Source organism: Pieris napi, chromosome 14 (assembly GCF_905475465.1).
Source record: "Pieris napi chromosome 14, ilPieNapi1.2, whole genome shotgun sequence".
NCBI lineage: Eukaryota > Metazoa > Arthropoda > Insecta > Lepidoptera > Pieridae > Pieris > Pieris napi.
The window spans coordinates 10054312-10079389 of record NC_062247.1 but is presented as its reverse complement, the minus strand read 5'-3'; the positions used below and the strand labels follow the sequence as shown (position 1 = coordinate 10079389).

Sequence of the window (25078 nt, the reverse complement as noted above, 5' to 3'; positions counted from 1 at the left end):
ATAAATAGGAATGTATGTTTAATGTAAGCATTGCCGGCTTAAAGTGAGCAGTGATCAGTATAATGAAACGATCATTCTCTATAGATTGCTGGGTTTCATTCAAAACTCTGTGATCATGGGTAGTGTAATTTCTTAGATAAAGGCATAAAGAAAAACAGACAAATTTCTAAATTTAAATTGTAATATGTTCAGTGTAGCTTTTTACAGTTATTATATTGATAGTATTTTACTACTTTTAATTAAGAAAGAACTGCTTTTTCTAGATTTGATTGTTCACAATTTAGATTACTCCAATAGGAAAGTGTATCATTAGTATTTATGTAATAACTAATGGAAAATCAGATATTGATACAATTTTCTATCAGAATTTATCACATGTTTTCCTTTTACTATCAAACATGAACCAAAGTAAAATTTTCTGGGCCTAAATTAATCTATAATTTGTAAAATAATGTGTCATCTAATTAACTGTCTGTTCTAGGCCACTGCAGTGAATCTTAATTAATGTTTATGATATACATAGTTAAATAGTTCCATAATTTTATTTAAGTCATTGGTGATAGAGTATTCAATACTTAACACTTAGCACAAATGAAATTTATGTTAACTTATCGCTAACATGTGATGCCAATTTGTTACGTAAAATGAGATAATAACTATAGTTCTTTCTCAAATAAAAGGCAATAGGGTCAATACCCTATATATAAAAACATAAGTATACATCATCTAATACTAAGTAAATAGTGTTAACTAATATTTACAAAGTCAAACAATTAGGTTCTATACAAATTATTAAATTAACAATAATTTAATACATTGGTTGGACAATGTGTATTCAACATTCATTCTTCTTAAACTTCTTAACAGAGTCATGCATTACATCCTCGAGTTTATTTATTCTTCTCGTTTTGTGAAATGAGTTGTCACTATCACTAACACTTTGTCGCACACAGTTCACTGAAACATTTTGATTATGTACACCGTGCTTTTTATCAGCCACTGTTTTTTTATTCACTATTAATGTATTTTGAATGTCTTTCACCAAATCACCAGAGTGAAGTATTAATACTTGGTTGTCATGGTCTCCTTTTTTAATTAAATTCTGTTTAAAAGGCAACACTGATCTATTTTCAGTGTCACTTGAAAGTCTTATAGCTTTTCGTAAATGTAAGGTTTCAGTTGAATCTGCAAAATTTCTCTTCACAAGGATATCGCCTGTTGCCATTTGTTTCACAAAAGTAATTGTAGTCCCATCACTGCTTCTAACATCACATTTTTGCTCTTTACTTGAACTGCTTTTTTCACTGCCCGAACCATCATCTGCATGTTCTTCAGTTTCAATTAACTTTCCTGTAAAAAAAATTCAGATTTCAGTCATTAATAAGGATGTTCATAATTTATATATATGTATACAGCTTTTTAGAAGAACAATTTTATTATGAATATAATAAAATTTAAACAAATGTAAATACCACAACACCAGGGAAACATCTAATATATAAAATTCTCGTGTCACAGTTTTCGTTGCCATACTCCTCCGAAACGGCTTGACCGATTTTGATGAAATTTTTGTGCTTATCCGGTATCTATGAGAATCGGCCAACATCTATTTTTCATCCCCCTAAATGTTAGGGGTAGTCCACCTCTAAATTTATTTTTTAGACAAAATTTTTAATTTCTATTTTTTTATGAGACAGCATTATAAAATACATACAAACCCTAATTTTCACCCCTCTATGATCAACCCCTATTTTTTATTATAAATGATAAACATGGCAAAACGACGTTTGCCGGATCAGCTAGTTTGTTATAAGAGATGGAGATTCCAATTAAACTGTTAATACAATATACTATCTATAGGGGGAGGATAAGGGGGATATCGGGATAAACAGTTGGAAATCACATTAGCTCTAGATTTAAGTAAATTAATATACAATTACCATTCAATGTAGGGAATGTGATATCAGGTAGATGTAAATGCGAATCTGGATTATATGTATTCATTAGGGATTTCAATAAATTCGAGATTTCTTCACGTTTCCTGGTAACAACAATTTCATCAAACCAACTTCCTAGTTGTTTTATTGGCAAACTATAGTCCAGCACCGGGTCCTGAAAATTTAATTATAATACAATGTCTTAAATGGTTAGAAGTTAATGACTATCATGTAATTTTTTTTAGAAAAGTCAATTAATCAAATACATTCCATTTGTAACAATCCACTGGTTATAATGTGATTGGAGTTTGTAGAATAATTTACCTTAAAAAATTGTTCAACATATTGTAGTAAATAAAGGCCACAGTCTGTAAAATTATTCTGTTGGGGAATTTTTGGGCAACTGCCTTTTATATTGTCTTTGTTGAACACTTTGTTTTTAGATATCTGAAAAAAGAAAGAAATAAGAAAACATACCAAAAAGTATTTGAATATAGAGAGAATAGAGTTTAAGAGTCGTAAGAGTTTATTAGATAAGTTATTAATTTTGAAATTTTCTCTCACTAATTTTAGCAAGTATGAAATCCCAGCATACGTAAAAACATTGAATAAGTCACCATTTTGTTAAAACCGATTGACTGAGTAAAGCTCTTTAGAAAAAGAACAAATTTTTTATTTATAATTTATACAAAATTTATATTTTATATTGAAAAATGGTTTAAAATCAGATTTTTAGACTTTACAAATTTGGTAGAACATAATAGGGTTATAAAGTGGTTTATTTACACTTTTGCTTTTCTTAATGTATAAAAAGGTGACTACCAATAATATTTATTTCTAAAGTTAAGATACACAGAGAATAAAAAAATGACTTACTTTAGTTTGGTATTCACAAGTGAGGTAGTCCCGCAATGTAGCGACAACTCTTGATCGGGAAGCACCAGCAAGTGAATCAAAAATAAGAATGCAGGGTCTGTAAGATAAAATTAAATAATGTAATTGTGATGCAATTATGGCTTATTTAATGGAAAAATACATATATAAATGCATGACACAATTTTTTTTCAAAAATAAGGAGCAAGAGCCAATAAATGACATGAAATTATTTATTAATGACAATAGATCAAATTAATGATATGAAATGGTTAGCACATCTTTTTAAGAACACTACAATGCGACTTACTGTTTAATGGGTTCATTTTTTCGAACAACAGGTACTTCAGGTTTCTTCTCTACTGGTTTTTCTGTTTCATCTTCTTCGGAGTCACATTGCATGTCCAAGTCACTTTCCTAATTAAATAAATTATCATTGTTAAAATAAGTACCTTGTATAAAAAACTTTTTATTTATATTGAAACACTCAACATGTAAAAATTATTTGAATGCAGAACAAAGCATTTAATTGACAACAAATATAACTTTATGTTTAAGTTTACTTTTAAATTTAAAAATTAATTAATTAGCTTGACTTTAAAAAATTGCACTTGATTGTGTAAGCACCGGGTAGTGTTAACACATATCTGCAAGTCTGATTGGTTTTTTTTATATGAAAAGTAGGTGGTAAGGACTACAACTCAACACAACTATTGTTTTCACAAGTTTCAATTACAGAAAAATTAAATTGCATGTGTATGTTTTTTCTAAGAAACATATGGTTAGTAAACTAAACACATAGTAAGTGCTTGAAGCAGTTATAACTTGTTTCGTGTATAGGGTTAAGACAAAACTAATTTAAATCTTACATCCGCCTCAGCTTCGTCCCGTTCACTTAAATTATCAGAATCACAATTTAATGTGAGCTGTTCCTGTTTTGATAAAGGCGTGATTGTTGTGTTGCCTATTTGCATTGATGATTTTCGTTCTGAAATGAATAATTTTATTTTACAAAACAACAACACATGATTGCTATTCATACAAGCGCACACACTAGTGTGTAATGGGTGACTGATTGAGTGATTCTTCCATAGATTTTTTAGTTTTGGATTATTCAAGCCAACCCATGGCGATGAAAGGTGTAATTGTTTTTTTTTTTTTTTTTGATAAGTGTTGCCTAAATAGCTCAATGAATTTTCAATTCATTTATGTAATTAAAAAATGCAGGTACCTTACCAGGATAATCTTACCTTTTCTTTTAGTTGCTTGTGGAATTACAATTCTATTATCAATCATACTACGACAGCCCTCTAAGCTAGGAAAACATATGATAGCCACAAACCAATGGCAATTTTCATTAATAGGAACTACTATAAAGTCTTTGTCAAAGATATTCACATTCTTTGTCCATGTCTTGACTCTCGCATGCCGTTTCTGTGCTGGTGTCAAACTATTATCCCACTCGAGGGGGTTTGAACTTTTATTCACTTTACTTGGCTTTGTTGTTAATCTCTTATAAAAAAATGTACTAAATATATGAGTCTTTTCTCTCTGACTGATTGTTAAAGTATCATGAACTAAGTATTTTAAATAAAAATCAATAATAACATCGTTTAAAAATTGATCTTGTGCTAGACACATATAATCCTCTGTATTTATAGGAATTCCCCCTTTTCCCGGTGGGTAAATTAATATTTGTCTGATTTGTTCAGCTGTATTTACACTGAAAAGATAAAAATATATTAGACTTATATTATTTGAAAATCATAAGTTCCCCGCTGGTTAAGTCCTATTAGCAAATTCAAATCAACTAGTAGTCATTTGTTACATTTAAATATAAATATTGGGGTTTCCCCATTCATAGAATAGAATTCATAGTTCACTAGTTCAGGCAATTACCTGCCGATACAGTCCAGCTAAGAAAATTCCTATATTGCCCAATTAAAAAATCAACACTAGTTATGACGTATAAGTCAAATTAATTTGAAATAACAACTGACTCTATAACATTGAGTATAATATATAATAATATTTTGAACAAACCATTCTTTATCAGCTTGTAGAAAACTAGTGACCACAATACATACAATTTCCTAACACAGTTTTTAGTTATTATATTGATGTTTGTTGTTCCAAAAATTTGTCTATTATTATTATTAACTGGACAGTTACTAAAGGTTAAATATATCAAGTACTCACACATACAAAAAGTTAAGCATCTAAAAGTACAAGTATCTAAGTAAGTCTGCAAAACAAGTACATATTAAAATGACAAAGATATAACCTTTTAACTCCTGTATTACTGGAAGCACTTGCAGATCTAGTTGTCACTTTACAAATACTGGTTTCTTTTGGGCAAGTTCGCACAAGGATTTCATTCGCCTCTTTAGTGGTCAAGTCAACCAGGACTGACCCATATAATGTTTGAAAAGAAGTTTTTAAATCGTCACTAATTACATCTGGCAATAACGTAATCCTCTTATAAGCATCAATTTTAGCAGAAGGATTGTAATATGGACCTGAAAAATAATAATGATTAAAATTGTATAATAATATATAATAAGTATTTTTATTTACCAATCTATCAATAAAATTTAACTATAACATTTAAAATTGATTGATTGACTTTAGATTTCTATAACTTGATTTCTTTTTTCTTTGACAAACACCATCAAATTTTTATACTAAGGCATATCGGTTTTCTTATGTTTTTCATCACCATACAAACAGCCATGGTTCAACGACCACAAAGTTGATATGAGTATTGTTGGCCTAATGCCAATCCTCATTATTGAACTGTATCTGAAGATTATAAAATTATGTTTGATGTCAAAGAAAAACTATATATACAAGATGTGGTCTAAATGTAATTGTCCATTGAGTAACACAAGTATAAAGAGAGTACACACCTAGTTCATCAACCATTTCTAACGATTTTCTTATATATCCACCACATTTGCTAGTTGTATACAAGAAAATTACAGGTAATCCCTTTCCAAAATGAACTAAAATCCTCACTATATCCTTTAATTGTATTTGAAGAGCGACTTCCTTAGATTCATTTTTTAATGATGGGGCAATAATTTTGATACCTCTTGGTGATATAAAAATCTAAAAAAAAAAAGAATAATAAATGTTAGATATATTTTTATTTCCTTGCAATTGTTTTACTTCCAGTGTTATATAGAACAAGTGATTACAATTTATAAAGGTTTACAATTTTACACCTAACAAATAAAATAACAGCTTTATGTGTGTTAATAGAGATGTAGCGTGATGCTATATAGCTTTCCTTGATAAACAGACTTTGTATTCCTGTGATTATCACAGTTAACCAAACACTTTAGCTGTATAATATAAAGTATTAATTAGTATAAATAAAATTAACATAACATAGAAAGTTTATTTCTCATACATAAACTAAATAATAAGCACTAAAACCTTAATATTTAAGGTATTTTATTACACAAGTTACTTTTAAAATGAAACTAACCTTTTCTTTGGGCGTATATCTATATGATCCAATTCTGATAGTTCGACATTTGAAAGATGAAACTATATTGGCCATATTTTGACTGATCTCTTCTCTGCTTTCATCTGAGATAAAAGAAATCTTAGAAGAAGTTGAATACATCAACATTTATTACTATAAATTTCAATAAAAAATGCAAATATGGTACTGAACAGAAACACATTAAATAACGCAACTTTAGTATAGTTTTTATATTACACTGAATTTATACTTCTTTTAACTACATTATTATGGTATATAATATATAGTTCATTTATTTATTTCATCGAGTAGTTTAGGGCATGGCTGTCGGTAAAATTTGTACTAAATAAGCATTTGTATTATACCTGTTGATTTACTAGGATGATTTAGGGACATACTTAATTTCTAAATAAACTTAATATCCACACCAAATAAAGTTAAATTTACGTGAAATAAATAATTTACGCACATTCACCGAAAGACCACGCTATAAAATCAGTTTTGATTCTCGCTACTGTGATCTGTCAAAGTCAAGATGTAGTCTCTACTGTCAACGGTCAAATAAAATAATTGACATTTCAACGGCCCAACTGTAACACATTGTCTATGACTCGTTACAGGGTTGCCATAACGAAAGTTACTATTTTATATTGTTATGTAGTTGGTACTAACAAAAAATACTTTATGAGGATATAACAATTTTTTAAGCTATATGAAAAAGTTCCAAATAAAATTGTAAAGTAACAGGTCAACTCAATATATCCCGTCTCATTATATATTATTTTGCTTATTATGTATGCATTAGAAAATATTTAATTTCTTAAAAGAACTGTAATACAATTTGGATTTGATGTAAGTTGTAGGTGCAGTATAAAAGTTCAGTGTAAATTTTTTAAGTATACTTTTAGATACTTCATATTAAAATTAGTTGCATTTTTTAATATAATCTACGTCGAATAAAGCTTCAAATGCTGATTATTTCTCAATAAAATGTACATTTGACTTACCAACAAAATCAAAGCCAATACCGCTATCTGGAGTGTCACCTTCTATTTCCAGCAGAGATGGCTCTTTACTATGTAAGTTCTGTTCCATCTAAGAAAAATAATTTTTATCTTGTATTTTAAAATGTATGAACCCATCTTAATTTACATTTGGTAAATTATTACAATGGGTTCGTACAATTTAAATAAAAATAAGTTAAAAAAAAAATACTTTTCGATAGATATTAATTAATAAGGTATTAAGAAGCATACCGTCGCTGTAGAATGATAACCTCGTATGTCCAGAGAACCAAACTGTATGTTTGGTTCTCTGGACATACGGAAACGAAAAAATGTTTCATTTCGTCAATGTTCGTTTTTTTCATAGTTTTAGATGGTAAAAAGGACTTATTTATTAATAGCATAAATAAGTATTTACTTCATTACTATACCAGTTAAACATAAGAGTCTAATATTTTTTTTTTTTTGACATACGAGGTTATCATTCTACAGTGACGATACAGCTAGTCTGTGCGAAGAGAGAATTGCTGTAGAATTCGGGATTATATGTAGGTGCTAAATTACCATTTTATGTTGCCAACACTCGACGGTAATCTTAATGATACTTAGTACATATTTTTTTTTATTTTTTAATGCTTGTCTTTTTCGACTACTTATTACATTAGGTCTAAAACATCATTTTCCTATGACTGAATCGTATCTGGCTTGTTCCTCTATATTTATTTGATTTATTAGTTACCTAAAGCTAGTTTAAAATAATTATAAGTCACAAAGCATACTTAGTCAAAAAAAAACACAAATACACACAACATTTTCTAATAAAAGATGCCACAGTTTTAATATGGCATACATATACTATATAAATAATATTCCTACCTGATTACTCAGCATGGAACTATTGGAATCCTCTTCATCAGAACTCAAAGTCAATATAACTGGTTCAGGGTCCGGCTGCTTTCCTCTAGGTTTTCTGACACGGGTTGGTTTACCTTTTTCTTGAACAACCTGGTGAAAATTACACTGTCAACTTATGTGCAAAATATGGCTTGTGTATTATTGAAGTGAAACTTCTTTAGAATCGTTGTGATTTTAAACCGGATGCAACGGAAAAAGCGACAGTAAAAAGAGACAGACACATAAATTAATAGGATTTGGCGTGGGAGAGAGTGAGATAGGAGGCATTATACAGTGTATAAACTTTAAATTAGTGTGTATTTGATCATTTTCTGAAATAAAAAAAAGTAAAAAAAGTAGTTCAATTATAAAATTAGATGAAATTTATCAATTTTATTTACATAATATCATTAATTATAGAAGTGAAAACTTCTTACTACCTTAATTTAAAATTTTCTTAATTTAAAGTTTACTTAATTTAAAGTTTATACACTGTATAATGCTTCCTATCTCATTTTCTCCCACGTTGGACTTGTGAATTTATTTCAAACTTTTATTATATTAGTTTCAAATAAAGATTCATATTAAAGTTATAAATTATCATTTAGATAGAAAAAAAGTCTAATTTACATATTTTAATTATAAAAACTTTGTTTTTGAAGGTTTCACTTCTACCACATGTGAATTGGACACATGATTTTTTTTTATACTACACTTAAATTTTTTCTATACTTTATTACACTTTGGTTTTGTTTTTTTTGTTATGGTAACATTACCTAACTTGTGATATATTGAAAATGCAGGTACTAAACTTACGATTTTATTGTTAAGGTTCTTGACGGTCTGCTTCAGCAGATTTATCTTTATGCCATCCCCACAAGGTCTGAAAAAAAAAAAAAACGCTTTTGTAAAACGTTACGATGCGGGGCGGGGATTGAATTACGCGTTATTGTTAATATTATTTTTGACTTTCCAGTACACCAAATTATTGTAACATTTAGGTATAAAGAGTCACTAGGTGGTCATGAAACGTTTGACTATTGGGTACAGAAAAACGTTACGGCGCGTTACATGGGGGGGGGGGGGCCAACAATCTCTGACGTAATACTTGCTCCCTAGACCAGAAAGCGTGAGTCAAGGCACAGGCCTTGCCTTTTAAGCATAAATACTGATCATGAATCAGATACAGAAATCTGATCAAGACCAAGGGTACCCTGGTTTATTTTAGTATAATATGAATACTGGACGATAAACTATTAATAAAAAAATTACATTTGCTTTTCCAATGCAGATTTCTCCCCTTCCTTCTTCTTCTGTTCCATTCCTTTGTTTTGTATTGTCACACTTTTGGGTTCTTCAGTGAAAACACGCTTACATCTGAAAATAAAAAAAATATTATTTCTTAAAAATATTATTTCTATTGGATAGGGAGCCATTTGCTTTAACGTGGGACATGGGGACCCAAAAGAGCATAAAACCAACCTTTGACAGCGATTGAAGTCGAAGCCAGAGTATCCACAAGATTTACAAACAGCCAATTTTCCATCAACAAATCTTGGTGGTGGAGATTTTGGAGATTCGGGACTGCTACTTGCTGCGAAGGGAATAAATTATTTATTTATTTATTTATAACACTTCGTTCGTATACATTAATATAGTACAATTGACATAATTAAATAAAAAGGAGAGCAACTGGCGGCCTTATCGCTTTCGAGCGATCTCTTCCAGGCAACCACTGTGAGAAAAAGAAAAGTATTAAATTATTTATACATTGCAATTTTATTGCTAGCAAGTTAAGGTAAAATGCACACTTCTTACACAGACAATTAACATGAACACACAGAAGACGTATCACCTATTCCAATAAAAGATATATTTAAAGTTTGTGGCGCCACAGGCCAATATTTGTAACAATAATAAAAAAAAGGATCAGTGGCGCTACAACCTTTTCAGGTCTGAGCAGGTCTGTAGTTGTTTCATGATCATTTGTCAATCTACGCCCCAATAATCAATCCACAATCTCAGATTGAAAACAATCTGAGATCAGACCGTGACAGTCGATCGTTCTCTTATCTGCATCCCAATAACCCTACGAAAACAATCCATTTTTGGCGACGGATAAAATGCTCTTTGTCGTTCCATTTTACGGAGTTTTCACTCATATTTGATAATCAATGTAAACCAAATAAAACCGTACAAATAACATTAAAATATATATGTGTATGTTTAAAACATAACAAACAGTATTTTTTAATTATTTAAAAACTGGTGTAAGTTAAAATCTGTTAAAATAATTAACTGTTGAAATCGAGCTTTCGTCAACTGTCATTTTCATACAAAGGTCTATCCACAGACACCGATACGACCTCCCATGGATAGCTTGTATCGATAGATTGCTATTACTATCTGTCGATTGGTTATTGGTACACTTATTACAACTTTTGGATCAAGATCACTATGTCAGATGGTGGATTATGGATATGTTATTGGGTTCGGGCGCTAATAGGCAAGTAGGTGATCAGCCTCCTGTGCCTGACACAACCTGTCGACTTTTTGGGTCAAAGCAAGCCGGTTTCTTTGCGATGTTTTCCTTCACCGTTCGAGCGAATGTTAAATGTGCACATATAAAGTCCATTAGTGCACAGCCGGGATCGAACCTACGACCTGAGGGTTGAGAGTCAGACGCTGGAGGCACTAGGCCAACACTGCTCATCATAAAGCCATTTCAATTACATATCAAATGAGTGTTAGTTTTGTTATTAAACACTTAGTCTACGTTAGTTATTTATTTCTATTACTTATTATTATGTATGGGCCTTTTTGGAGAATCCTCCTGGCAATATTAAGGAAATAAACATTTTATTCATAATTGAGAAATAAATAATTTACTCAGGGAAAATGCAAGAGGTGAAACAATTTTGGTAATCAATTCTGTCTGCGTTCATTTATTACCACCAGTAGTTTTAAGATATTTGTTACAAACATAAAAAAGAAACCTTATACCTCATTCAAAATGAACCTGATCGATTGATTAAAAAATGTTATGTAACTATTCCGGTGAATTATTTCTGGTGTATTCTATAATATATAAAAAACATACTGCTCTCTGGACAAGGTGGCTTTTCAGGTGTAGACATTTCACTGCTTTGAGATTGCGGACCGACACTGGGGGAACTTCTACTGGCTATATCACCAACTAGCATCTGAAAGAACAAGCCTTTAATATACCTGAATTAAAATTTACTGACAGTTCTCGAAGCCGTTGATATATTAAATATATTTTTATATATATAAAACATTAATACTAAAACAGAGCAAGAATTCATTTTTCATCTGAGTGTACATAGTACATATTAAATTATACCTAAATTAATAAACAGATTTACATGTTATGCCTACTTCTTAAAGCTAATTTATTTTTGATTTAACATATAAATTAATAAACCACATAATCTAAACTAATTTAATAATTAAAAATGGACGAAAAAGATGATGTGGTGGCCACTGAAAACAAACTGAAATCTCCAAACAACCAAAAACAATTTAAACTATTTTTTTTGACCGAATCCCAAAAGAACATATATTAATGTTAAGGACCTGGGATCAAACGAGGAAAAAATGAGATCCTATTGAAATACACAGGACCATTTGAGGAAAAATGAGATCCTATTGAAATACACAGGACCATTTGAGGAAAAATTAGATCTTATTGAAATACACAGGACCACTCGAGGAAAAATGAGATCTTATTGAAATACACAGGACCACTCGAGGAAAAATGAGATCTTCTTGAAATACACAGGACCACTCGAGGAAAAATGAGATCTTATTGAAATACACAGGACCACTCGAGGAAAAATGAGATCTTCTTGAAATACACAGGACCACTTGAGGAAAAATGAGATCTTATTGAAATACACAGGACCACTCGAGGAAAAATGAGATCTTCTTGAAATACACAGGACCACACGAGAAAAAAGTTAGATGTTATTGAATTACACAGGACCACACGAGAAAAAAAAATGTAAAACTAGGTAATGTACCTTCAAAATATTTTTACCATAGTTCACAGACCAAGAATTAAATTGTGCCTAAAAACACTTACTGGATGATTCTCTAGCATGTCTTCTATCCTCGTTGTAGATCCAACTGACACAAAATAGTCAATTTCGCTAGACGTATTCTGCATACACTGTATATGGGTGTCTTCTGTAAATGGAACATTCACCTGGAACAAAATCTGTTATAAACGATACAAATAATAAATTTCCTTGCAAAACTTTAAAATAATCGTTAAATTAAAAATCATACAAAACCTCCAAAAGTCTGCTCTAAGATTTTCTACTTACAGTTCGGAAATTGTTTTTCTTAAATAAAATACATAAAAGTCAAAATATAGTTTGTTTCATATTATACAACCTATAATTCTATTTAATCATAATAAAAATTAAAAAAATCTAAATAAATAAATACATTAACGACCAGATCTCAAGTTTACATCAAAGACGTAGAACTTGAAAAAAATTGTCTATCACTTTTTATGACTTAAACTGAGAGGTTATTAAGTCAGATGTAATCCCCAAATACGATTAGTATTAGTATTTAATATTTCAAGTAGTTTACAAGAAGCTTCAATATTGCTGTTTGTAATAATAAAATACAAGTATTTAGCCTAATAAAAAGCATAATTAGTCATTTTTATTTCATATAATGGAGGGTTTATTATGAAGTAAAGAAATATTATGCTGTTTCAAATCTAACATTTATTATAAACATTACCTAGTAGTGGGGTGCCTGGAAGAGTCAATCGATTTAACAAAAAAGGTTAATTATCAGTCTTAATTTAGTTTAAAGTATATTTTTTTTTGTTTTTTTTTTATATATTAGAATAAATATTATATTTATTTATTAAAGTTAACACTACAGGATGTGTTACTAGAAATAAAAGTGTGTGTGAACAAAGTACACATGTCAGAAGTGAAACTTCTGTGGCAAACTAATCTTTAAGTGTTGTTCATATTTATACACATCTAAAAGTTTAGATTTCCGATACTTAGAGGGACGGAAAAAGAAAGATATTATAAGAATTTAATGAATTTAATTGTCATTAAAATATTAAGTGTTGAATTATAAATAATAAAAAAATGACTTTAAATTTTTTTTTTATTCACTAATTAATAGAAAGGAACTTCGTTCCATCCGGGTGTTCCTTGACACCCCTCAAGTTTTTTTTATCTCTTTCAAATTAATATATTGTTATTCTTATTGTAAACCAAACTTCAAAACTAATATATTGTTGTTATTATTATCATATATTATACTATATTCTTTACGTCACTATACTAAACTTTGATAAAAAAAACATGGGGCGTAACCGAAAAACGTGACGATTTTGTACACAATTTCACCCATACGTAAAATTTCTCCCGAAAGAAGTTTCACTTCTATACGTGCTATGTTTGCTTATATATTGTTTGCGTGTATGCCACAGCGGATTATGTATCAGATAGGCACTTAACAATATTTTGGACAATTTAAGCTTTTAAAAGTAAAACTCACCTGTTCCAACACTTCCTGTAGTGTACAACTCTCCTTGGGCAGTGTGAAGGTGATGAGTCTTTGTTCCCCATTCTGCAGGAATATCAACATTTTCGCCGATTGGGGCTCCGCCGATTGCTCTGACGGTCCACTTCCTGCTTCGTTGTTTTCTGTGCAAATAAATACATAATTACGATTTAATTATTATTAGATTAAAAATTATTAGTAGTATAGGTCGGTTATCGAAAGCTGGCGGCGCGTTCACAGTACTCACACTAATGCAATTTCACTATACAGTATGTTTAAAAATATGACTTTTTTTTCCAAGCTATATTTAGTCTACTTTGGTTTTAGTAAGGTTGGGTGGATTGTAAATAAATAAAACTGTGTCAAATATTATGTGCATACGAAGGTGGATCCAAAAGTTCTAAGCCCGACCAAGAACGTAAAAGAGTAGTTTGGGTAAATAATTTTTCATTTTTCGACATAAGTTCCATCTAGCTCAACACACTTCACTTTTACTTCACTAACAATTCTTTAAATACTCCTCTTAGAAACACCAGTCGCATCTGATGTCAAATTAAAAATTAAATTTTTTCATTAAACTGTTTTTATTAAGATGCTTAAAATAATTAAAAACATTGTACACCATTTCACGAGATTGTCCTGTTAATGTTTAGACGGAATATATACGTATTTCATAAGACATTTTTTTCAAAGTGTTCTAACCTTCAACCAAATAAGTAAACAATCACAGACAAAATAATAATGAGAAAAAAGATCAACATATTGTACAGTAAAGATCAACATAAACAGTAGCAAAAGCAAAACAATAACTGTCTCTTTTATACTCATAAGCTTGACCGAGCGCGAGAGAGACGGACAGTCTTTTTATGATGCATATTCAGAGTGACAAGACGCCTCGCGCTTATTCACAGACACTACACAAGCACAAAGTGTAAATGTGTTGAAGCCGCCAGCTTTAGATAACATACCAATATCTCTACATGACACTTTCTAAAGTTTTAGATTTGTATAAATATGGACAAGAGTTAAAGATTAGTTTGCCAAAGAAGTTTCACTTCTGACATGTGTACTTTGTACGCACGCACTTGTTTAAGTTAAAAAATGTTTAAATATTATCGAAATGCCAAAAAAATTGATTACCTGATATGGGCGTCGGAGGCTGAGTCTGCATCGGATGTACTCTTTGCACTGGCCTCTGTTGCTCCTTACTTTTAACTAGCGTTTGTCTTGCCGTTTCCCTGAAAATTAATTAAACTAATTACACAAATTTTCATACTATTAAGAACTATAACATTTCATACTATTAACATGATAAATTTTGAAGTTATACTTCTTTTGGCGCGTTACGTAATACGTAATTTAGGTTAGCTGTGGGATTACGAAATAAATAATATTTTTTTTTGTAAAAAATGATATATTAATTCGTATAACCATCTTTCCATAGACTATATTAAGCCTATACAAATGATGCCTGACAAAAATAAAAGTTAACTTATTAATTAGCTAATTACCTCGGCTGTTGTTGTTGCAACTGTTGTTGATGTAGATGTTGCTGTGACAACACCCGCGACGATTGCAACCGCCTATATTCCGCGATTGTAATTCTATGACCACTCGACAGGGTAACCAACTGCCTCTCTTCAGGATCGGAGGTGTCTTGCTCCATCATAACCTGATGTTGATGCACATGTTGCACGTGGGGACTTTCATATATTCGCAACACGTTGTCCGGTTGAAAGCTGTGTTGGGGATAGTTTATCTGATGACTGTTCACCGGTTGGGACACGCTCGTGGATTGTCTCATAGGTGAAGTTTGAAATTGCGTGTTTACATTGTCATTTGCAATATTCTTTTGAACTATCGCCGCGGTAATACTTTCTTCGAGATCGTCCATTTCATTGGCGTTGTTGGGCGTAACTACAACTTTCTTTATTTGTTGTAATTGTTGTGTTTGAGGAACATTTGTTAGAGATCCATTGTTTTGATGCGATTGCAGGGGCGATTGGTTCAAACACTGTGTGACTATTGTCCCCTGTGGAGTTATTATACGGGCCTGCTGACCATGATTTTGGTTGATAATAATTTGTTGTTGCTGTAATACAAGAACGCAGCTGTATATAAATGAAAGGACGTATCTATATGAAAATTATACTTTTAAATAACCTCAAAAGAAATCATAGACAACTTAATCGGCAAAATAATAGACATCAAAAATATTGTATATATCGGAGCAATGGCGCTGGTATCAGATACCATTGTAATTATAATTTAATAACATAAATTTAACGTTAATTTATAGATCTAGCAACATCGACAAGTTAAATAAACTATTCGTATTAACTGTTTTTAACTAATTTGACTCTGATGTTGTTAAATTATAATTAAAATGGCAGCTGACACTAACACCAATTGCTGCAACTTCAAGCTTCAACATTAATAATAAAGAATATCAAATAGTCGATAATTTGTAAATCTGTTAATATTGGCAATTAAAATAAACCATATAACGGTTTTGAACTAATTTGACTTTAATATTATTAAATTATAATTACAATGGCAGCTGATACCAGCGCCATTGTTGCGACATATAAATAACTGTACAGTGTAGGTGTAACCAATTGTGTCAATGTATCTTAAATGCTGTGAATTACTAATTAGCGCTTAGATAAATTAAGTAGGCTGAGGACACTCGTTTTGAAAAAATGTATTATTGGGTGGTTAAATAGTTTTGCGTGGGTAGATACCACTTTCACAATGGTACCATATAAATTGATACACACCATTGTAGCCTCAAAATTTTTAATAATTTAAGGATTAAACTAATAAAATTTAAAAATTAATTGTAACAAAATTTTTAAAATAATAGATTGACACGAACCTGTTGTGATAATTTGAGTTGATTTAATTGTTGTTGTTGAACCTGTTGTCCGAGAAGATGTTGTGCTAATTGATGTTGTTGCTGCTGCTGTTGTTGTTGCTGCTAAATTATTATTTACATATGTTAGTTTTTTTTTAATAAAAACATTTTTGCGCTTGAAACTAAGAAACTTTATAATTTTAGTGTTATTCTGAAAGCATACAATTCAATTGAATTTAAATGGTCTCGGCTACGTTTAAATAAATTAAAAGTTGATTATTTTGAAATAGCATTACAATATAACTGTCTTCAGAGAATTGTGCTTGAACTACGGACCATATTCTAAAAAACTTACAACTTAAACTCTCAACTTCAGTCAAACAATGTATTATTATAATGTCTTCAGAGGCGCGATTGTGACATGCGCTTTTAATTAAAAAAAACTACGGGTTGCCACTCCGGGAGTGCCGGCAGAAGTGAAAAATTGAATATTAACGTTGTGCATTTTTGATATTTTGGAATGGTTAGGGAATAATTTTGCACGAATTGCTTTAATTATCAGTATAAAGGTACTATCATTTACGTGGTAGAATACAATATTTATTTATTGCGCTATCGTACACAAACATGACAATGTATATTACATTAAATACGCCGCGCCAGCTGTCTACTCTCCATCCGTCTTACGAATTATCGATCAGGTGACGTGTCCTGACGCGAGTTTAACATTTTTTACCCATTCCAAAAAAAGTGTACAACGCCACTACAGAAGTTTTCACTTCAAATGACTAATGAATACAGTTACGACCACAACGTTATCATATATATATTTATCAAATCTATGTAAATAACGCACCTGCAGCAAAGGAGTGCGTGGTCTAGGGGGTCTGTGCTGTGTGTGTCCCGCGTGGCTATTTAGGACCCGCGGTGAGGCCGGTCTCGGAGTTCTTACTCGCGCAGGGGCAGTGTTCATTGTTGCCCGCACTGTGGCTCCCACTGGACTGGACCCGCTCGAGCTCTGAATATAAATCATGTTATGTTACTTCTTTACTTATTAATTATGTGTATAATAATGAGGTTTAAGTTTATATTTAGTTGTAGTTTTGTTTAATTTTTTGTTCTAATATAATTGGTGTGTGTGTTTTAAATAAATAAAAACTTTTTAGGTCTGGGCCTCAGATTTCTGTGCCTGACACACACCGTCGACTTTTTGGGTCTAGGCAAGCCGGTTTTTCTCACGATGTTTTCCTTCATCGTTCGAGCGAATGTTAATTGCCCGGACAGAATGAAACTCTAGTAGTGCACAGCCAGGGATCGAACCTACGACTTCAGGAATGGGAGTCGCACGCTGAAGCCACTACGCCAACACTGCTCACAAATATTGCTTTAGGACTTATAAATATATAAATTACCCGTTATGGCTTACTGATATACCTACATATCTCGTCTTGGATTTGGAAGCAAAAAAATATATTTTTTATATTATATTAGCAGACCGGCCAAGCGTTGCTGTGGATAAGGTTTTTGTTATATTACAGAGTAGTAAACTATTCAAGGGAAACGGTAGGAGAACACCAGTCATGGGGACCACCATGCTTTTTGGTGGTTATGCCATTAAATTGTAGCTTATGTGATACGTTGGTATTTTCAACACAGCGCCATCTGTTAGAATTGTGTCAAATAATAAACAAATAATTTGCAATAAAATTACATTGCGGATTAATTGAGATGTAAGCTATCTTTAAAGTTGGATCAAACTACACACGGTGTGCAAATTTGATTGTTATCGGTTCGGTAGTTTAGGGAGTCCATAGCGGACAAACAACGTGACATGTAATTTATATATATATATTATATAAGATATCACTATATTTAAACTTACCGGCTGTAACATTTGTGGATTCAAAAGGCGGGCTGGCACTTGCAAGGGCGAGGCGGGGCTAGTGGCGTTTCTGACTACCGGTCTCCGAGGCCGCATTGTCCTTACTGGTGTCCGAACTAATGTGACACCGTTGTTACTCAATGACTGGTTTAACAGCCGCTGTGGTGGAGGACGAGTGGGAGTGCCCTAAAGTAAATTAATTTAATATTTAATAACAAATTTAGAGATTGGATACAGTTTATAGGTTTTGTATTGAGCATAAGTGGAATATATTGATTTTCACCTCGAGTTTCAGCTGTACTAAGTGTTAGAAATTTATTTTAATGAGCTTTCTTCTGTTTTTTAGCTTTCTTGAGCTTAATTTTTACACTAAAACTTCAAGTATTCGTACTCTAATTTATAGAAATTAATTTTTCATAGAAGTGTCATAATATTACAACAATAAATAATAAACATACTGTCTATACTTGTCTAAAATAATCACAGAGTAATGATCCACTATAAATTATAAAGGAGAATAACAACTTACAGCCTGGTTTATGTATGCAGTTTGCATAACTTGTTGCTGATGTTGGATTTGTTGAGATTGCAAGTGTTGCTGATGTGTTTGATGTTGCTGCTGCTGTTGTTGCTGCAACTGATGCTGTAACTGTTGCTGTTGTTGCAACTGTTGTTGTTGTTGCTGTTGCAGCTGCTGGAACTGTATCTGATGATGTTGAAGTTGTTGCAGAAGTTGAGGGGATGCACGTGACATCTGCGGTTGGGGTTGTGGTTGGGATTGCTATAAGAAAAAATTAAAATTATGAACAGAAGCTTATGACAACTGCAAGTCAAGTAATTTATTGTTCGATAACAATTTTTTTTGATGTACATTCAGGGTCTTAAAAGTAGACAGAGGTAGTCACAAAGTGTAAGAAATTACATTTATAACAAATTAAATATAACAATATGATCACAGAGCCCAATAGAAAAAATCATCTTGAAATTTTGTTTTTAATACAATATTTACAGCAATATGTTTCATACAATAGAGTAAAGCTCTTTTGTACGTGAAATTGCATATTACAAGGCAGGATTATCAGACAAAGATAAGCAGTAAACACTTTCAGTGCATCATTATGACAAGTAGGTGATCAGCCTATTATTAACATAAATTTTTTAACAAGATCGTTACACACAATCATTAAATAGTATGCATTTTTGTAACCGATTCACCCAGATGTGAATATTAATACTATATGTATGAGTTTGAACAATAACATAAATACGTTTTAATGAAGCTAACATAGTTTTATTCCTGTTTATTTTCCTTGTTCCTTGAAAAGAGATATAGAAGATAAATATGAAGAAATCCAAAACTTACACTCTGAGTGGCATGTTGCGGCGGAGGGGGAGGAGGCGGGGGCGGGGGCTGCGGTGGAGGCTGCTGACTCGGGTGCAGCACCGAAGGCGACGACAGCACATGCACCGGATTCACCAACTGTACACAATTATATTTAGTAGATACCTTTCATCCTACTTTTAGCAGGAACAGTTTGAAAAATTAAATCAACATAGCTATTTTTTAGATTAGGGACTTCGTAACATTGGAATTAACGGGAAAACCGAATGCGTAAAGTTAGAATAGATTTAGGGTCTGTTTCACAATGTATGGATAAAGTACCAAATAGCTATGCAACACATAAATTATTTGAAAGATAAATTGTGCTATTTGACACTTCATCGGACTTATAACTTATGATGGACTTTATGTGACGAATAGCGCTATCTGACAGTCGTGAAACGCAACAATAGTGTTTATCCTACCAATAAGTCATAAATAGCTTATTTGGAACTTATGTAGAACTTATCCGTACATTGTGAAACAGACCCTAAGTAACTTAAAATATATAAAGCCTCTTCGCGAAACCGACTTATTGGTGTATACGAATACATTTTTAAATAACGGGGCAAATGGGCAGCAGGTTAAGTTAAGGCCTACAACGCACTAGCGGCTGGCCGCAATGCGGTGTGCCGCTGCGGCAGGCCGCGGTATATACGGTCCGCCGTAGCGGCATGCCGTATTCCGGCTAACCGTCCCCATTGCGGTCCTATTGCGGTCTGCCGCAATCGTCACTCGTCAGTGCTTCTTGAAATATTACAAATTCAAATTTAATGACGTGGAATAAGTGATACATGGATCTTATGTTCCATAATAAACATTTTTTTTTTTACTCTTTTAAAATAGTTTTACAATATTTTGTTTACATTTGTTAAATAATTATATGTGATGACGTAGGTAGGACGGCTAACCGCGCCGAGTGCGTGGAGGGGACGCGGCGCGCCGCATCATTCAACCGGTGCGGCTCGCCGCAGCTCCAGATCAACCGGAGCGGTTGACGGTTGACCGCAAGTCAGTGCGTTGTTATCGTGCGGTTTCATGTAATAATCGATGTGCGGCCTGCCGCAGCGGCACGCCGCATTGCGGCCAGCCGCTAGTGCGTTGTAGGTCTAAGTGCCAGAAGGCGCGCAATGCGTTGCCGGTTTTTTACGAATTGGTACGCTCTTTTATTGAAGGACCCTAAGTCGAATTGGTTCGGATATACTTTAGGAAGCTGTTGGTGCGCAAAAACTGCCTTAAGTAACGTTCAGATGTAATACGGGAAAAAGTATATTTGAGCCTACTTATTTTATTTACCACAAATTTTTCTATAGTTTTGTCCAATATTCGTTTCCTTCGATAAGATAAGAGGTAGACGTTCTATATAATGCATTTATATATGTACATGCTTAATTTTTTCGGTTCAAATCGGACCTTTTCCCAAGTACCTAGTACGTTTTAAGTACTGTTTGTAAGAGCGCCGTACTGTACGTGTAAAAAAAAGCTCAGGTAACACATATTTAATGTTATGTAAATATTATTTACACTTATTTGGTTTATTTAATTTTCTTTTGCAACTATCATAGGAGCATAAGCGAGCCTTTTATGCATTAAAACTCCAAACAATTATTTTGCATGTGTAAAACCTTGGAATTTGGTCAGATATAATTCCCGAGTATCTTGTATCACTATTAATGTTCATAAACAGCACATAATTACACTTTTATGAATTCTAAATAAAGATGTACCAGTTCAATTATTATAATCACAATGTATCACAGTAAAAGACAATATTTTTTTCCTTCACCTTAGAAAATAAGGAATAGTCTAAGCATCATATCACAAGTTCCAGTCTCCATAAGGTCCTAGGATAAGATTCAGAAGAATTGAGTTTGAAAGTAGAGAAAGGACAATGTAATGTTACAATTTCATTCTTTTTAGGACCATTATTTACAATAATCTAGGATATAAATGAATACCTTGATGAAAAGGTTTTCAATTAAATGTATATATATAGTGTTTTATCTGTATCATCTGCCCTGCGATTCTGTAACTCACTTTCTGAAAAGGTGGGAGCCTGTAGTTTATTGTTTATTAGAATGCCAAATCATAAAATGACTGCTTCACGACTGATTTCAGAGCGACCGCCGATGCGAAAACCGCTGTGTGAGTTCGAAAAGTGAGTTACAGAATCGTAGGGCAGCAGTGTAAGCACATGTATCTTACATATTACTATATTAAATTGTTGTAAAAGTGTGGGTTTACAACATTTTAATATAGAATGTCTTCAGTTCTACCATGTAATACATCCTTAATTATCCTAAAATTTACAAGATATTGTAAAATACCGTGTGTGTGGGTGTGTGTTATTATTAATAATAATTATAGTATGGGGGACTTATTAAAAAGATGTTAAAACAGTTGAACAGTAAAATGAAATATTAGTATTGGTGATTTTTTTTTAAATGTAATACTGCCGCCCATGGGCATTTACATTGCTACAAGGTTCGCAAGTGCGTTGCCGACTTTAAAATTGCTACGACCTTTTCTTGAAGGACCCTAAGCTAAATTGATTTGGAAATACTTAAGTGGGCAACAGGTTCCACATTGTGCTTTCAAGTTATGTGCATAATTACTAATTTTGTTTCATTGCATTACAATAAAGATATTAACCAAATGCAAATATATATAGACAAGGAATACCTTATAAACATGTTAAATATATAAAATTTATAATTATCTTTGGCAGATAACAAAAGTAACTTAAGTTAATTCAATACTATAATATTCAAATTTAAAACCTATACATATATTACAGCACTTGTGAAGACAGAAATATTAACCACATATACCAAAAATAAGCTTTAAATTAAGGACAGAAAGCAAATATCAACAATGTCATTTCAATTGGACATTAAGACATTTTTTAATAATATCTACAAATTTATTTTTACGTGCTACAATCAATAAAGACAAGCAAATGAATGGATTTGAATGAAATAGAGGAGTTATACATGCAAAAGGAAGATTAAAGTTGCGTGTATATCTAAGTGATTACTACACACTTATATGCTATGTATAAGTTTGATTAACAAACATACATGTTGGGAACGCGGTGTAGACTGTTGCATCAATGATGCATCAACAATTTGGGGGGCATGTTGAAACACAACTTGTGTATCCACGGGTAAATCAGATGTGTAGTATACCTATAAATAAATTGCATGGACATACATATATCTTTTACAACTAATATTTAATGTGCAACATAAATGTACCTAAATTATATGATAGCAATAGAATATCCAATAATATAATTAAGTTAAATTATTCATGAACAAATAGTTAATAATCTAAACCTATGGGATGCATCAAGCAGTTATTTTCACCACATGGGCATATATTTGCGTTTACATTAAATGTTTATAGTTACTACACAAGAATTATAAAAGAGCCCCATAACTGGTTGATGCATTCGATATTAGAGGAAATATGATAACTTACCTGGTGTCTAAGCAGTGTTTGTTGCTGATGACTCTGAGACTGTTGTTGTTGAAATTCAGGCCTGTTGGATGGAGGCGGTGGTGGTGGGGGAGGCTGGTCATGACGAATTATATATTGTTGTTGATATGGCAATCCCTCACTGACAACTAATTGTGGCTGAACTTGCACACCTTCACTAACTATAATTTCATTTCCCTGGTCTGCTTGTTGTACTACAACCTTTAGAAATACAACTGTTATGTTAATAAAGCAAAGGTATTATAATATTGAAATTACAAATTGGAATATATTATTAAATTCAGATAACAATTTATTTGGTTTTTAATATATTTTATATTTATTTATGTAAACAATAAACACAGATAATCTTAAGATTATCAGATGTCTTACAATTTTCTCCACATTGAACAGCCATTATTATCATATCATGTATGTGTAAACAAAAATGAAAATGTAAAATATAAACAATATTTAAACCATAAAAAAATTGTCCAAATAAGACATTATTACTCACTTGTTGGCCATACTGCTGGTCGTCCTGATTTACTACAATTCTGCCATCTAAACATATATTTGGACAGTATCTTTGCAAATCTTCTAGGGTTAATTGATGTCCTTGCCCAACAGCTATTTGATAGTATTGAGCCATGGCAGTTAATTAACCTGAAATACACCTAACAATCTAAATGATAAATTTCAGTCATGATTACCAAGAATTTCAACATTTTCAATCAACACTTTTGAGTTTCGTAAGCAATATAGAAAACATACGAGAACCACGGGCGCTGTTATTAACGAATATTTATTAATACAGTTGACTGTTTACGAAATCAATGAGTGGTGAGAGTAACTGCTAAATGAAATATTAAATTTATGGTCACAATTGTATAGACATTACTATTGTAATAAATAAGGATTAAAGTTTTAACATCGGTGAAGAAATTGTTTCTTTGACAGATACCACAAACGGTACACCCAGCCCTGATTCTACGTACAACAACAGTAGATTTGACTCCGTGGATCAGCTCACAAATAACTATGGCGACGAAGTAAATTACACTTTATCATCACTCTAATAGTTTGTAACATTATTCTACAACAATCTTTAAACCCACTAGTACCACAATTTATAAAAACAATTTCAAAAATTACACTGACTATGAAAATGAATGGCTTCGATTCTTTAGAGACAACCTAAATAGTACTTTTCTAGGTCACTTTTGAGCACTGAGTGAAAATAAATAGTTTAATCTTCTTACCATAATTTACTAAGGACATTTTAAATGCCGTTAATTTACGTTTTAATTTATTTTATAGCATTAAAATGTAAAATAAAATTATCTCAACGCCAAACCTAGAACAAATTTACATTATGGCGTGTGTGTCACTTTGCACTGGATGTTTTTTACAGGTTTGTTGCTAGATATAAAATCTCTTTTGTCTATGAACGTCTCAGCTGCTTGGAAGTTGGAGGCCTGTCACAGCATGTATAATATAAGTTATTTACACTAAATGATGTATGTATATTCAAAAAACCCGTTCAGAAGCCATCTCTCAATCTCTCATGCACGCTAGGATTAATCACGTTTCATAATTTTTCTGTTTAATATAATAAGTATATATAAATTATAAAGATAATTTTATTATCGTAAATGTATACAATTACTTTCGTTTATTAGTATTGAAATTATGAAGTAAAGTTTAAGTAA

At 31.8% G+C, this 25078-nt stretch overlaps 1 protein-coding gene across 6 annotated transcripts; it reads right to left on the bottom strand.

Moving 5' to 3' along the window:
• Positions 1 to 163: 163 nt before the first annotated feature.
• LOC125055916 lies at positions 164 to 24774 on the bottom strand. 6 transcript variants are annotated; one of them, XM_047658655.1, is made up of 29 exons: positions 24629 to 24774; positions 23884 to 24032; positions 23370 to 23588; positions 22967 to 23074; positions 19869 to 19985; positions 19035 to 19286; positions 18506 to 18691; positions 17480 to 17641; positions 16645 to 16746; positions 15278 to 15858; positions 14907 to 15004; positions 13761 to 13909; positions 12307 to 12429; positions 11302 to 11404; positions 9684 to 9795; positions 9474 to 9578; positions 9018 to 9084; positions 8184 to 8312; positions 7311 to 7398; positions 6304 to 6407; positions 5720 to 5921; positions 5095 to 5329; positions 4061 to 4533; positions 3680 to 3798; positions 3121 to 3227; positions 2814 to 2910; positions 2262 to 2384; positions 1941 to 2112; positions 164 to 1350 (listed from the first exon to the last, which is right to left on the bottom strand). In XM_047658655.1, exons 2-29 carry the CDS (start codon positions 24016 to 24018, stop codon positions 836 to 838), a joined length of 4983 nt encoding a protein of 1660 aa, XP_047514611.1. In that variant the 5' UTR covers positions 24019 to 24032; positions 24629 to 24774; the 3' UTR covers positions 164 to 835. The 6 variants fall into 6 exon arrangements, with proteins under 6 accessions (XP_047514611.1, XP_047514614.1, XP_047514613.1 ...); XM_047658658.1 differs by having other exon boundaries at positions 15278 to 15798; XM_047658657.1 differs by having other exon boundaries at positions 16645 to 16743.
• Between the last annotated feature and the right edge of the window lie 304 nt (positions 24775 to 25078).

Coding starts and splice junctions, on each gene's coding strand:
- LOC125055916 (XM_047658655.1), bottom strand. CDS start 24,018: ATGGCTCAATACTATCAAATAGCTGTTGGGCAAGGACATCAATTAACC. Junction 9,796..11,301: donor GCCACCTTGTCCAGAGAGCA/GTATGTTTTTTA, acceptor TTCCCTTCGCAG/CAAGTAGCAGTCCCGAATCT. Junction 3,228..3,679: donor GGGACGAAGCTGAGGCGGAT/GTAAGATTTAAA, acceptor TTATTTAATTAG/GAAAGTGACTTGGACATGCA.